The sequence below is a fragment of the Ambystoma mexicanum genome, chromosome 6q, assembly GCF_040938575.1.
Source record: "Ambystoma mexicanum isolate Mex_15411 chromosome 6q, UKY_AmexF1_1, whole genome shotgun sequence".
NCBI classification, from domain to species: Eukaryota; Metazoa; Chordata; class Amphibia; order Caudata; family Ambystomatidae; genus Ambystoma; species Ambystoma mexicanum.
In genome coordinates this window covers 1,108,117,633-1,108,133,814 of record NC_090937.1, presented here as the reverse complement: position 1 = coordinate 1,108,133,814, position 16,182 = coordinate 1,108,117,633, and the positions used below count along the sequence as shown (strand labels likewise).

Genomic DNA, 16,182 nt, shown 5'->3' with positions numbered 1-16,182 from the left:
ATAATTACGCTTGACAAATGCTTACAGTATAAGGGAGGTGACTATGATAGATTTCCACCTAAAAAACTAAAAATTCTGTCCCTGTATCTATTAAGATCCCGACCCCGACATATAGGTACGCAATCATGCGTTTATGCTTCAATCTATGGCTGACTCGAGAGGTCCTAACAAAACGACACCAAATGCCGGTAGGCGATAACATCTGCCAGTTTTGTGCTGTAAAGGGCGTTTCTGAGACCTTGAAGGATCTTATAACTCAGCGTCCTTGACTGATTTCTCAGAGACACACATTTTGGCAAATATTGTCAATATTTTTCAAATCTTAGTGAAGATACATGTTGGACCATCATTCTCAGCTGCAATAAGCCAATGATACAATATGCCACAGTTAATTTTTTATGGAGTCTGAACTTAACACCAGAATCTGTAGAATAGTGCCTCTCGTAAAACGGTAAACATTGAGTGTATGACCCATTATAAACAATTGCATTACTAGTGACTGTAAAAGCATGTGAAGAAACAGTTATTAACAAGCCACGAATTAGGAATATATCGGGAACGAACTGTGATTGTGTATATATGTATAGATCATGAGTTGGAAACATGTACATATCACTTTATTTCTTATGTTAGGTCTAGCATTTTTTTTCCTTTGAGAAACTATTTAAATGTATGAATAGAGTTATGTAGTGTGTTGATATTGTTTGATTGTTATGTTACTAATATTTTTAGTGTAAACTTATTTATCATGTATACATTTCATTATTGTAAGGTTGATTAAATTCAACTAATTCAATAAAAAAATGTTTTTAAAAGAATAAGCCTTATAACAATGTAGCCCATCTGGTACTGAGACATAGCAGAGTTACCTCTCTGGTCGCTCCATGCCTCCATTTCTTGCTTTCGAAAAACTGCCCTCATTGCAGGATTTCACAGCCTTCAATTGGCTGTCCAGATCTATTTCTTCCTTTAAATTTTCGAACATCAAGTTCTGATTTCCCCACAATACATCCACGACTACACGTCCAGAATACTAAGGAAAGAACAGGACGGAATAATAACCATTTACATATAATGTTGGATCATGGGAATTATGTGTGTGGAGAGGAATGCACAGTGGTGTCCTCAACATTTCATCCAGTCAAACTTTTCTAAAACATTAACATTTTGCTTAGCATCGATACGCTGCCCCCTACCTACTATGACTCCGCCCGTGCGCAAACCTTGGTTTTAAAACGGGTATTGAGTCACTGTTCTTCTTTAGAACTTTAGAGGTGGGCGAGCTCTCGTGGTCCGTTTTCTATGTTTAAACCAGAGCAGGGAATGGGTTTAGTATTCTACAGGGAGGAATGGTTAAACATTATTGGTGTGAGCAGAGACGATAGGCGTGACCCCTCCACGGAGTACCCAATGGAATTGAAGGAGGGCGGGTAGCAGAGCTCTACCAGCCAATGAACGCCGTAAATGGGCGTGTTTGTGCGTTTGGTCTGTATGCTGGGAGCAGCTGCGCTGTCCTGGCCAAGGCAGAGATTGAGGACAGAGTCTGGGTCTTAAACACAGGGAAGATGCACTCGGATGCCGCTGTCAGTAAGTGCAGGCAGGGTGGGAGTGTATAGCGCATGCGGAGTTTCTACACCAGTGTCCTCCCTGTCACCATAAACAGGTGCTGGCAACTGACTTGTTTTAGGGTGCCCAGACGTTGTACTGCCCAGCCGTCCACACCAGACGTTGTGACACCCTGGCTCCCGGTAGAAACCAATTGACTGCGACCGGCGATGGGAGGGTGGCTGCGCTGCAGCTGTGTGACGCACTTCTCTTTCCCCTGTGTATCTCAGTTGCGGGGATGCCTTCCCTCCATAGGGCTCAGCGAGCGATTATACACGAACCCCCCCTTACCACTCCCAAGACGTGAGGCTGAAGATATTCTAGGTCCCCACTCGTGTCTGGAGGGGTGCGTTGCTCGCTGGGGACTGTAGTCCTCCGCTTTTGATGTTTGCGGTTTACAAACGTCCTTAGAACTGCAACTCCCGGCATGTTCATCGGCAGCATAGTGGGACACTTTGATGTGACTGCGGAGTCTGCTCCGGGGCGGTGCAGGTTGGTGATTGTGGGAGCGTCAGAGGCACATATGTTTGCCTAACGATGGCATAGGGTGCATGCCACTCCTTAAACGACCTGTCTATATTCTCTCGAGCGGGCATTCGCCTACTTCTCTGCCCACCCACACCTGAATTACACTGTTCACCCTCTTCTTTTGCACCCCTGGTAGTCTTTTGTTTCAAACATTTATTCAGCCATTCCTTAACTTAAGACCAACACACTTTCAGTACTTTTAGTGTAAGAACGTTCTTTAGGTTTGCTTTGAGCACAATGTAGACAGTGTTGCTGGAGCAATTTGCTGAGTCGGTTGCTGGCACGTAGCGTCAAATCACCGAAATGTGAGGCTTGTGAAAAGTACAAATGCTAATGTGAAACAAAAGAGTAGCGTTATACCAACATTATTGCTCTTTCCATTCGCTAACCTTACCTCCCTCTTTTGGAACAAGGGCAGATGGAGACATTTTTCTTTTGTTGGTATAAAAGGCCGCATATTAATGGTGGTAATAATTGGCATTTATGTAGCACTACGAACCCTCAGGCATCTGAGCGCTGCTTATTATTACCCACAGTACGTGGTGCTCATTTATCGACCTCGAAATTCGAACCTGTCAGGAGGCTCTGCACAGATGTCAAAGTAAGCGTTCTACTCGCTGTGCTATCGTTATTAACGCAACATTACTAAAAACTACATGCTTATCGTCACTGCAAAACCAAACTTTGTGAAACTGTTCTCCAGGTGTGGTGAGCAGCTGACCGTTCCATCTCAAAACATTGCTTCCCCCATTTTCCAACCAAGTCCATTCTAGGCCAAAGCTCCCCCAACCATTATTGTCTGTGCCCTGCCTGCCCTTACAGGTGATCCACGGCTAGAGGAGTGCCGTTTCTTCCGGGGGAAGCTGAACCCTAATCGATACGTCCAGCGCCCTTGCTGCTAGGCCTCAGAGGAGCGAAAACCCTTCCCGCTTTCCCACGGCTCGTTAGTAGTACCTATAGTGTCACTGGTCGCTAAAACACTGCCACGCCACAGATGGGTCCACGCCCATCTGTGGCTCGCCCTGTCGTTGCTCATAACTTCAGCAACTTTGTGCACAAGTTCCAGAAGAACCGAACCATATGATATAATTTATTTATATAGTGCCTATACACAATGCGTTTCAAAGCGCTTCAAGGCAAGGGAGGGAACAATGGAAAGTCCAATGGCATTCTTACAGGCCATGAACAGTAAGGATGTGAAATTAACTATCGTACTCGGCCTGACGACATTTCAGATAGTGCAAGAGTGCTAAGACATAGATAAGGAAGGGTGGGGGAGAGTGGGAAGGAAGTGGCATGCCTGCCAGAGACAAGTGCACTCTGTCCTTCTTGTAGTACTCGGGCGACTTTAGGTTGATCAAACCATGCCTGACCTGAGTGAAACCCCTGCAGATCGTTTCTAGTGTTGAGTGCCTGCTCCAACGTACAGAATCCTCCTATTGCAGGTGGCAAAAGGCATTTGCGATTGAACGACATGGTCTTCCATACTGTTACTGCCAAGAGTGAGGTAAGACCCAACTCCTTTCTAATCAGTGTCACTGGTGTGCAGTTAGGGAGATCGAAAACATATTTCCAGAATTTTCCTTCAAGACACTGCCACACTTTCCAGTTCGGTGCTAATGACGCTTTTGCCCTGTATGTTATGATGGGCATCACCTTCATACGGTAGAACTTGATCACGGGAACAATGAGAATTTGCAATACTGAAGGCTTATACGTTTCGCCTGTGCAGAGAGATTCTTCATTTTTCTGTTTAGATCTGCTTCCCTAGGAGTGTCAGTTGAGCTGTTGTTTATGGTTATGCCCAAGTAGGTCATTTGTGTAGTCTGCAGTATTTTATCGCCATTTATGTTCCAATCAAAGGATCTTGTGCTTTTGCCTCAATTTTTGCCAAAGATTAAGATTGCAGATTTTGAGGTGTTTATTTGGAGGTCATTGTCCAGCAGATATGAGGCCAATACCTATGAGTATAACATCATCAGCATATAAGAGTCTATTAACTGGTATTCCAGAAATGGATGGTGGAAAACATCTGATTCCTTAAAAACTACTCCCATGTCCAATGTGTACAAGTTGAAAATGGCCTGCACAAGGCAACATCCTTGTTTAAGGCCCACTGGAGTGTCAATCGGGATTGTCATGTCGCCCTGTTTATTGAATTTTATTTGAATTGTTTGTTTTCGAGTGAAGTGCCTCAATGGCTTCTGGCAGGTCAGGGGGACAGCCCTAGGCTCGGCGCTTTGACCATAGGGTCTTACGGTTCACCCTGTCAAAGGCCTAAGAAAGGTCAACTGAGGCCAAATAAAGCCTCTTGCTGTTCTTTGCTTTTGTTCTCATCTTCAATATATTCATTAGGAACAGATTTAGTGCAGTCCCTGTGGCTTTCTCAAAGCCCCACTCCCAATAATCACTGTGGTTCGTCACCCTGCTCCAAACAGTTAAGTGTCTCAATATCAGTGCGGCAAACATTTTTCCGATGACATCAAGAAGGGCGATGGGCCTGTAATTAAATGGAATTGCCCTGTCCCCTTTCTTGAAAATCGGAACCACGATTGAGGTGGTCCAGGATGCAGGGATCTTCCTCTTCAGTTTCACCATAGTCACCAGACTACGGATAAGTCGGCCCATTTTTCAGGATGCCTCTTAAGTATTATATTGGTCAGGCTGTCGGGCCGGCTGCTCTTGAGTTACTTGACTTTTTAATTAGGTCCAGTATGTCCTCTCTGCTGGTTTCAAATGTCAATTTCTGTGAATTCAGGTCTTGATCGATTCCTGAGTCAGCCACATTAGTTGAGAAAAGGGCAGTGAAGAGTCGCCCATTCCTCCGCCGGGATTGAATTTCATAAAAGACTCTGTTGAGGTGCGTCCATGTTGTTGAAAATTTGCCATATTTCCCTTGAGTTTTTTTGTGGCTACAAGCATCAACGTTTTTTATGCATCTTGTTAGTATAGGAGGTGCTTGTGTTCTCTCAGCCAGTTTTTGTAGGTTAAGCTGCCTTTCTTAATGGCAGCCAGTGTATAGGAAGGATGTTTTCGATAAGAGCTCTTAAGATGGTTCAGGGCTTTCTTTCTGACAGAAACGGCCATATCAAACTTGTGTTTGTGTGTGATAGTCTTTTTGCCTCCAGTCGCTCTTCCTTCTACATAGATGGACAGATGTTTTGGGTAGTCTATGTCTCCATGTTCACCTGATTCGCCTAGGGCAGTTAGTAGGCAGGACATATTTGAACTAGTTTTTCTGTTTCTCCCAGGCTGGATTTTGATGGCTAGGGTGATTTTGTTACCTTCATGGAAGATCTGCATCTTCAGAAAGTTATGATCACTTGGGGTGGTGTGAATTACCACCATCTCTTTAAGCCGAATGTGCAGATTCTGTGAAGTGAATATAAAGTCCAGTATCTGGCTGTCCTCACCCGCTTCCAAGTCGTGGTAGCAGGTATGTCGCTCTTAACTGCTCCGTTGGTTATCAAGATGTTTCTTGAGCTTAGTTATTTTCTACAATCTAGCCCTCGGAGTTCAGGTTCCTGCACATGTGGATCCAGCCTCTGTATGAGATTCATTGAGCTATTGAAGCAGTGGATGTTTAAATCACCACACAGGATAATAAACAGATCCGGTTTAGATGCCCTTGCAGCGTCAATCTCGCCCATAACCTGCTGCACGAAGTTGATGGAATATGCTGCCTTGATGATGACTTTCTTCCAAGAAGTGTAGTTTGGATGAGAGGCGATATGTTCCGTGTCCAAATGACTCTCAGGCCGCTCAGGTTATTTACTAATGTGAGCAGTCCAGCCATTGGCCTAACGGTGAGCTTTTTTTGCGGGATTTAGGTGTGTTGCAAAACCGTCTAAAAGGGGTGCGTCTCTTAACCAGGTCTCTTGGAGACCCACCACATCAAAGTTCACGGGGCCTGCGCCTAGAAGGTGCTTAGCGCCTCTTGTGTTCCAGCAGCCAGTGGTAAAGTCTCTGTCAGTTTTGTACCTGACTTTGGGCATTATGATAGAGGTGCCAATCTTCAGCGTCTTCCTCCACCAGTAGACTGCGTCAAGGCCTGCTTTTGTTCGGAGTTCTGTTGGAGTTGTCCACCACAATTTTGATCCTCTCTCCGTCATTCGTCCGTGTGTGTGACCTTCGGCACAGCACAGTGTTCTACAAAGTGGTCTTTCTTGCCTCACTACCTGGTCCTGTAGCAGAGTCGTCAGAGGCTTTCATGGGTCTTCTGTTTTTAAGCTTATGGTATCTCTTAATTCATGTGCCTCTGTCTCAGTAATCTCTCTGTGTGGATCCCATGGTGTTAAGTAAGGAAGCTTCCTTTAGAGTAGTAGTTTAAGTTCAGCCGAGGCAAAATATATCACAACTTTGTCTTTTCTAGAATCCTCTTGGAAAATAGATGATCGCTACATTGAATGTTTGCTAGTGATCTGATACAGTGAAAGAGTCTCAGAACGTTTCCTCTGTAAAGAATCAGATCAGAGTGTCCTTAATGTATAATGTTCTTTCTACTGACATACAGATCATGTCTCTTCCTCTGTTTTCTTCTAGTCTTTGTGTGGAGGCAGAGTTCTTCAAGTTATCGAGGGTCCAGTCGCTGGCCATTCTTTCTTTGTCATGTCATGCTCCTGACCCGCCAGTGCCCCTACTTCTTTGTTTTAGTGTTCTATAGTGGTCTCTCGATGATTGTTGAGAGAGGGGCAGGATACATCGCCTTTCCAACTGAATGTGCCGACCTGATTGCGCCCCCTTGGAATTCGTAGTTGTGGCCTTCAGGTTCTTCAAGGGGACCCATATTGGTTTGGTATATGGTTCCTTGTGGATCCCTTGCCATTCGTTAATCTCGTCTAGGTCTTTGTTGTTAGTCTTTTCCCCATTTGTGGTTTTTGCATTTTGATCATAATTGGATTTAAGAATGGCAAGGCAGTCAGCCAGTGAAAGCTCAGTCTTTGCGGCTTCCTTCAAGTCAGTTGAATAGGTAGAGAGATTCATTAACTCGCCTGTGTCACTTAAATAGTCCTGTTCTGAGGCTTCACTGTCACCCCTTGTTTCACTGGTCAAGTCGCTATCCCGCTCCTGATGCTCAATACGGGGTAACTACGTAATGTCCTTTGGGGTGACCTTTGGCAGGTTACTTGGTTGAACAGGTTTGATACCTTGGGGAACATTGTTAACTTTAACTTTTTCATGTTATTTGGTTGCAGGTTGAGACGGTAGTTCTGATATCTTAATGTTCTTTATAATGGATACCTGATGATTAGCCCTTGATGCTACTTTTGTCTTGATTTTACTCGGTAGTGTCTTAGTAGATTTGTTCTCCAGTACACTTTGTATGGGTAAAGTTAAGCCCACATTCTTAGTGTGGGTTCGAAAGTCTGGAAATTTTGAAAAGATGTCAGGTTTTGGGTGACGTGAGGGATCCCGAAGAGTTGACGTGGGTTGCTTGTGTATTTGAAACTGCACTTTGCTGGTTGTGTGACTCCCTCTGATGCCGCCTACTTAGGTCAAGTTTAGTGTCTGTTGCATTAAGTTTTGTGAGGCCAACAACCTCCAAACATTTATAGTCTGTCAAGAGGTTGATTACTTTTACCATTTCTGTTCTCCAGCAATAGGTTTTTGGTTACAAGAGCTTTAGTAGTGAGTGGTCGTTCATGGGGAACTTATGGCCATGTCCTTAAAGGCCACCTTGTTTGAGTTTTGTCCTGTCTTTCCTTGCTGGATTTGTTGTAGCGCTAGCAATCTATGGGTCTTTGTGGGTTAGTGCCCATGGATCCTTGTTAGTGGTATCTTCGGTCACAAGGCGGCCTTTCCCAAAATTTGTAAATAATCTTTTATCTTTTTCTTTTATTATGGGGTCCAAAATGCTTTGAAGAAATGTAATTATGTTCTCTTAACTGTTGTTCAAGTTGCCTTGTAGGGCTGAGATAAAGCCCTCAACAAAAATCATTTTCGAGTGTAGCATGGCCAGGAGCGTATTTTGATATTTTAGGTCGTCTGCCATGGATTCGTACAACTTCATGAAAGGTGTAATGTTTATGGAGAAGGCCGCAATCATATTTGCATCTATTGCTGGAGTCAGTAAAGTTCTTTCCTCGACCTCAGCTGTTGCAAGGTCTAAGAGCAGGTCTTCATCCGAGATGGTTGGAACTGAAGTTGAAGAATTCTCCTTGTTAGAAGTTAATATTCATCGCTTGCATGAAGTGTAAGCATTGGACATATTTCACTTGGGTTGTCTGAATGTTTCGGGTCGTTTGAGATCAGATTTTTTCAAGGCGGTTGCTTGATGTGGATGCAGACTTGGGTGGTGTTCAAAGCGTTTATCGAGAGTCAGACTGGGTGGAGAAATCGCATTAGGTCTCTGCGCTTCACCTCTTTCCAAGTCCATGAACGGTTCACTCTTTTTTCAGTGATTGCATGGTGTCAAGCCATGTGATAACGGGGTCCTTCAGAGCTGGAATAACCTTCAATTGTTGTTCGGGATTAAGCAAGTTCGATTGTTCCTCAGAAGCACTTGCGTTGTGTGAAAGGTTTTGGTTGAGTGGATGATGTTCCATGAAGGGGTGGGGTGACTGAAGCTGCAACTACATCATTTTGGCACTTGTTTTGAGCTGAGGTTGGGCGAGTATAGAAAAACCTTTGTGTGAATTGTGAAGTCAGTGGTGTCAGCCCCCTCGGTTTCCATGATGAAGGTCCCAGGGTTGAAGTATGTGGGGTTTTAGATTTATTCTGAGGCGAAACCCCAAAGGAATAGGTCTGGCTGAGTTGTTCTGGGGGTACGAGGCCTTCAGTCGTACCTTCAATCCGTCTGTTATCTTCCTTAGTCGGAAGTAAAAGCCCCACACTCCAAGAGAACTGCTGATGGTTGTATCAGGTTCTCCAAAACCTCGAAAGGTGTAGAGGGCCCCCCAAATCGCCCTCCATTATCTACGTCAATGCCAGCCAGAGTTGAGGGGCGATTGGCAGGTATAGCTACCTCAAGTATGTTAAGATAGGATTTGGTAGTGGCACCGATTTCAACTTGTATGTCAATAGGGCAGTGCATTAGTGTCATTTGTTGAAATGCTTGAACTGTTCACCGCCACACCTGGATCCACAGGTTCTGTCATGATGTCACTAGGTTCCCAGCGGTGCTCAGTAACAGTTTTGCTCATGACGGATCAAAGGGTCTAAGCCCCGGAGTCTCGCCCTGCGCTCCTTATTATTGGTGTACGTATTATTCAAACTAAATGTTGGTTTTCGCCACAAGGAACCAGTGACGGAGAAGAGCCTGAGATGGAATTTTTCCCCAATGTTTCAGAGAGACGGGCACAAGGAGCTTTTACGACATGTTGGGACAGAGGCTGTAAGGATGGTGGTTCAGACTCTACTCACCCGTTGCCCGACTCCCACTTAGCGGTGCCGCAAGGTCTAAATGTTGTTGTGGGTGGAGCTCGTGCTTCGTTCCACGTTGCTCAGCACAATGTTGATTTTACTGCAAATTTAAAGGCGCAGGTGCCTGAATGCAGTTCAAGTCTCCTCCCAAGTATAAGTGCCTCCTGGCACATGATCAGAACAGCAAAGGCAGCTTTCTCCAAACGGACAGCACGACGACTGCCCGACTGCCACTTAGCTCCACTTCGATGTCACGCTATGACTCACTGAATATTTGGTGCATGCATGCTTGAATTTACAGATTTTGCCAAAGGGGCAATAGCCTTGCTCAAATTTCCAGCATGTTGCTTGCTCCCCTGCTGATAGCCGGGTCTACTATTCCAGGAGGAGCACCCGCAAAAGGATCCCTCTTCCTGTCCCCATATGTCAATTTCTCTTTCTTATAATAGGGCCTCTCCCCCTGGGTCCTTTCCCCCATACCTTTTGCTGATACCATCTTTTCAGTGAAACCAGTCACATCTACTTAATTCCATGACATAGCTGGCCAAATCTGCATTTTTAAATGGAAGCCCCTGTGATATTTCAACTATTCTTTTCTACCATAAATTAAGTAAGCGGTATGAATGTATTGCTCATAGGCAAATAACGCACCTGCATCCCCAGGGAATTTCTCTACCACAATGGATGCCAGCATTCTGAACGCTGCCAACCAATTGTGAATATTCTCCTCCTTCTTAACCTTCTCTCGGTCTTTCTTATCCCTTCCCTTTTACTAAATCTGGCGCATGTCAAGCCCTATTGACTCTATGTCAAGGAGGCTGAAAATATCAATTAATTCCTTTTGCCGTATCCTCGCTTTCAATGCTGTTGGGATATGCCACACTAATACATTCCCGTAGCTCCCACTGGTGCAAAACCTGGCACCCCTCTCCCATAATTGGTACTTCTCCCTGCCCCTGGATGCTGGATCCTTTTGTGGTTGTGTAACCACCCCTTGTAGCAGTTCGTTTGCATGCTACCAGCCTGGCCCAATGTGCCAGAGCCCCTGGCCCCTTCCGGGCCACTTGCCACCCCCTGTGGGTATCCCTTTGCTGGTGAACCACTTCCACATTCCTCCCCACCTGGTTAAAGGCATTAACATTCCCCCACAGCATTTGCCAATTCACCCCATTGCCCCATGCTTGCAAACACTGCATCACTATACCTTTCACTTGCTACAAGGATGCAGGTCCCTCTGGTGCCATCAACGCCATGGTGGCTGCATGCGTGCTGGGTCCACTGCAGCTAGTCCTTGGAACATCTGCAGGCGAAGCCGCTGGGTTGGCAACAGGCCCCTTCTTATTCCATCTGCTTTTATCTCCCCCAGCTGCTTTTTATCTGCTGCCCAATCGCATTTGCCGTAGCAGTTAATGTCCTTCTTTTTTTGGCCCCAGGTTTCTCTTCTTCAATGGCCAGTAGCTCCTGCATGGCCTGCTCCTCTGTGTACGTGGGAAATAACAAAGGGGACTGTGACCTGCTATCAGAAGGACCAGCTACTTCACCGCCCAGCTCTGTTTCCACTTTTTGCAGCCAGTTGGCCCCGTGACTGGCTGCTGCCATCCGTGCCATTTGTAAAAACTGCTGAAGATCTTTCTCTGCGCTGCTCCATCCCAGTGAGCCAGCCCCTTGTGTTGACATCCTGTGCTTGCCTTGGGATTCTATGTGGTGGAATCACTTGCCACAGTGCCGGGACCCTGGAGTGTGTTCTGCCCCGCTCACCCACCGCTAATACTGCTCAGGCTCCTCTAGAGCTATTGTAACAGTTTGCGTGCTTGTTTCACTGCCAACCGCCGCGACCCATGTGTAGAAATTCTCCTTTTCTTATCCAGCGTTCGGATGCCTAGATCACCCACTCGCAGCTACCTTCGTGGCACACGCACTGCCTCAGTAAACAAAGGGATTCTGTTTCACTTATGCTTTGCTTGATCACCATCGCAGCCGAGCGAAAATCTTTTCCTTTGTCTTCAAATTGTCGGTGCCATCCCTTACTGGCAGCGGCCTTCACGACACACGTACTGCCTAATGCCTTGCCCTGTCCCTCGCTTGTCTTGTCCTCCGTGTGTGTATGGGGTGGACGGAGCTAGTGTTGTCCTTCACAAACTTGCCCCTTGTGTATTGCTCGTCCATCAATCGGGCGAACTGTGCGTTCTGGGAGCAATCCCCCCTTAGCGGCGGCCCAACCGGCACATGCACCGCCACAAGAGCTGCTCTTATTCAAAACTTGTACCACCGCAGCCCGTTTCTGCTTGTACCTCGCTATTCCGCTTTCGTTAGCTTGAGAATTCACTGCCGCGGACCGCAGCCAAACTCTTTTTGCAGAGCTGCAACTTCGCTACGAGATGCACCCAGCACACACACTGCACACATCCCTTCTCCTCACCTTGGGACAGCGGCTGGACAGGCACTCGCACTGCCCTTTGCACCTTGCGTCAGCACTGGCTGACTTCTTCTGGGGCAACAGCCTAAGTACCCGACACACGCACCACACACTGGACCACGTCGCTGCTTTACTGGGGTTTGCAAGCTGCTTTTCCCTCCACGCCGGACACCTTCCTTGTTGCGGGACTCCTGACGGGATGGTCCTGGTCTTCACTGCGGCCTCCTGGCACACAATCTGACCATGGAGCGGCAAACTGCTCACACTGACTTCAGCTGCCATCCGCGTTCCTCCAGCGTTGTCTGTCGTGTGAAAGAAAAACTGCTCCTGACCTCGCTCCTCCGACGTTTGTTGGGTGAAAGAATGGTGCCACGTCCCCTTCCTTTGTTGCCCTTTCGCAGGCTTCTTATGATTAGCGGGTTTCCCACCCCCTCGGGTTCTTCCCGGGCTAATCACCCTGCTTTGCTGGCTTTTGCCCAACCCCTGCCCCTTACCCAGGGGGTAGGAAGGAGGACTCTGCCCTGTTATCTTGGCGCCTCCTCTAGGGTTTCCCCCGTCGTCACATCCAAACAAATCGCTTTCAGAGAAAACCTGTACTTCAGGGATTCCACTAGATAAATGTTTTAAAAATGCAGTCCAGTGGTGCATGTAAAAGCACGTTTCACCAATTGCATTGGCAAAATGTGGTATGGTAGGCTAGAGTCGTTTAGCTATAGGTCATTTATTATAACGCGCCTGTACACACGTGTTTCTAGGCGCGACAAGGAAGGGAAGATGGGAGGAAAAACCAACGATCTTACTAGCAGGGGCGGGGCCAGTCGTACAAGTTTTTGTGGGGCTGTATGGCAGTTTTGCAAGCTGGTAGTGAGTGGGGTCATTAAACCTATTTTGCTGTTGCTCTCACCTGAAGGCACAGTATCTACTCTGCCTACTGGACTCCCTTTGGCCCATTAGATGCATCTTTCACCCACATCTCACCAGCGGCGTGTCAAGGATTGTGCAACAAGTGGGGCCTTAAGCTAACATAGTAGGGCTCGCCCTAAGAGGAGCCTGAAGAGGGAACTGGGCTTTTTCTGCCCTGACCGAATCTGTAGGTGCTACCATGCAAACCAACCAAGGTGGGTTCTGAGGGGTTCTCTCCCAGAGATTTTTCTTTTTAGATAAGGGGTTGAAATGGTGACTTTTACAGTACGCTTTCTGTGATGCATTAGGTAAAAAGTCACACAGTTAACGATCTGTTTTGTAGGGTAAGGCATGAAAAAAGTCCATTAGATGCCAGGTCATCAACAATGCACAACACGTTTTCATAATTCCTTTCGTACACTGTATGCCAGTACCCCGTAAGTGTAAAAAACATTTTCATATTGATTGTGCCGAAACATGTCCATTCTGGTGTTCCTTCATATGGCGGTATTCCCACATCAGAAAATGCTCATGTTTGCTTTGCCCATGATGTCATTAATGATACTATAACAAAACATGTTCATGCTGACTCTCATCAATATATGCTGTATCCCCAAGTAAAAACATGCTCTTGTTGGCTTTGTCTTAATGCTAGTTAAAATAAAAGCCATGCCACAGTAAGAAAACATGCCTTTGCTGGTTAGCTGGTACAATAGCTCAGCTGGTTGAGCCCTTGCTGCTGCATCTGTGTGGGTTCTGCAGGTAACAGGTTAAAATCCCGGCAAGGCCCACTCGGCCTTTCATCCTTCTGAGGTCAATAAATGAATACCACATTCAGTAGGGTGATCATTGTATATAAATACATTCTCTGTACAGTGCTTTGGGGAAAGCGCTATATAAATAACAAATCATTATCGGTTCACAAATCCCCAATATAAGAACATTAATGTTGTATTCACCCCCTAATGCCAGTAGACACTGGTTTACGGGCTGTACAAAGGGCCGCCTACGTAAGAACACTTATTCTGTGGACTTCGACCTTAACACCAGTAAAACAATGCCATGTCACAAGAAGGAAACATGCCCTCCCCCATGTAAGAACGCTTACAAAGCTGGCTTTATCCTTAATGTGAGGACAAAATTCAATGCCACAGTAGCACCCAGCCAGACCCATTGCAGTACACTTTCCCCTGCTGCAACCGCTCCTTCACATAATAACTCAAGTTGGCTTTGCTTTGCCCAAAAATTCCAGTAAAACGTGCCATGATCCTGGCAAAAAATGTTCATGCTCCAATGCGCGCACCACGCTCGGACTGGCTAATGGAGCAATGCCTGAACCTAAAATGCTAGTTTGAGCCTGTTTTTTGGTTGAACTGGGCTCCTTTTTCGGCCAAGGTGGGCCAATTTGATGAGGCACTTCACTATGCGGCTAGTAGTTTTGACCAGTGTTCCTGGATAAATATTCTTTAAAATGCAAAATTTGCATCACGTTTTATCAAAAAAATCCCCCTTGGAGGCTATTGAAACATTCTGTCACAAAGGACTCAATTGTCATTTGCAACTGTGGGCCACTTTTTTACTGGTGCCCGAGACAATTTTATACCCCAGTCTGAGACACAAACGCCCCACCCATCCTGTCATTCACACTTCATTCTCATTTACAAGCTCTCTCACAACCATGCAGACCATTCACACTGCATTTATTCATATGCATGCACTTAGACTCCCCCTCACATAAAAACATACATGCATGCACTTACACACACCTTCACATGCATACAAACCACACAAGCAAAACCACTTTTTTTGCTTACCTGTTTCCCTCTAGACCATCTCGGGCCCTTCCCTGTCTATCTAGGCCTCTGCATCTCACACGCTATTTAGTTAAACAAAGGAATGCTAATCGTTGGGAGACATTGGCCAACTAAAGGTTGAGCCTTTAGCTTCCACATAAGGGGTCTATTGAAATCATCCCCTGGGCAGGCATTTGTCCTCCACACATTTGCTGAGGCCTTTACTAAAGTGTAAAGGTATGTTTAGAAGTAAGTAAGTAAATACACCACTCTCTGAGGTTACAAATGTGACAGCTTTTTGCCGTCTGAGCCCGGGCTGGGCCTCAGAGCATATTGATGACTTCTGCATCAAAGTAGGAGGGCCTCAGCCCTCCCAAGCCCATGCCTGGCAGCGGCCATGCTTACTAGGCCTTGTGCCATTCAGATTGTGCAAGTGTAGGGGTGGGGGAGGGTGGAGAAGTGCTGGGGGAAGGGGAGGGGTGAGTGTAATGTAACACTTTGCTGCCAGGGAGGTGGCTCATAAGTCTAGGGAGTTGGGAGGGGGGGTGGTAGGGTTGCAGGGTTGCACATACAGTGCCTAAGTGGTAGGGAGGCCCGGAGGCGTTGCAAGGGTAGCTGGTTGTGCAGGAGCCTGTTCTCAGAGAGGGAGAGGGAGAGAGAAAGCAGAAGCGAAACGGAAGGTCTCGAGTTGCTTTCAAAACCTTAGGTGGTCCTGTTCAAGTATGAGCGAGGCAGGGAGGCTGTTCCAGAGGGAAGCCCCAGCCGGGGACCGAGATCTACCCCACTCTCTGCCTGGAGAAGCGTCTGACCCTCAGAGTTGGAGGTGGATGATCGGAGGGCTCGAGAAGGAAGATGCTTAGGAAGAGAAAGTTGAATGTAGTGTGGTCCCTGGCCCCAGGCAACCTTGTGGATGAAGCAGAGGGTCTTGAGACTGTTGCAGTAGTCCAGCCTAGAGAGAGCCAGGACTCTGGAGACTGAGCTTCGGGGGGAAAGGGAAAGGCAGAAAAGGAAGAAGAGGAGGTGCAGCTGATAGTGTGACTTCTTAGAGACGTCTGAGATGGACGTCAGAGATGTGAGGAGAGAAAGAGAGGGTGAAGTTGAAGATACAACAAGGTTCTTAGCCTCACAGGAAGGTGCCTGTAGAGGACCTAGGGTGGACGGCCAGCGTGAGAGAGAGGGGAGGTGGGAGCAGGTGCCCCAATGAGGCGGATCTCAGTCTTACTGGCATTAAGACAGAGATCGTTGGAGGCACACCATTCCTGAATTGCGGACAGTCGGGTATGAGAGAAGGAGCAGAAGAAGCTGAGGGGAGCCTGAAGGAGAGCAGAGTGCCATACACAACACCGAAAGTTAGAACAGAAGGTAGAGATGCGGTGGGCCAGAGGTGCCAGGTAGTGGTTAAAGAGCAAGGGAGAGAGGTTAGATGCGTGGGGGACACCACAAGTAGAGGGAGAGCTAGAAGTGAGGAATGACCCAAGTTGGACTTGGGAGGGTCGATCGGAGAGAAAGGAGGTCTGACCAGTGATACCCAGGTTGTCACGCAGACGATTGAGCAGGATGGTGTGGTTGACCTTG

At 46.8% G+C, this 16,182-nt stretch overlaps 1 protein-coding gene across 3 annotated transcripts in view; it reads left to right on the top strand.

Annotated features, from left to right (window-relative positions):
• Nucleotides 1-1,467: 1,467 nt before the first annotated feature.
• Nucleotides 1,468-16,182, top strand: part of DCUN1D4 (defective in cullin neddylation 1 domain containing 4) — a 960,807-nt gene continuing 946,092 nt past the window's right edge. For 2 of the 3 annotated variants that reach the window (XM_069631680.1, XM_069631678.1), the window contains exon 1: nt 1,468-1,587. In XM_069631680.1, coding sequence (XP_069487781.1) covers nt 1,566-1,587 — 22 coding nt within the window. In that variant the 5' untranslated portion in view covers nt 1,468-1,565. The remainder of the gene's footprint in view (nt 1,588-16,182) is intronic. The other variant, XM_069631681.1, reaches the window with a different exon arrangement.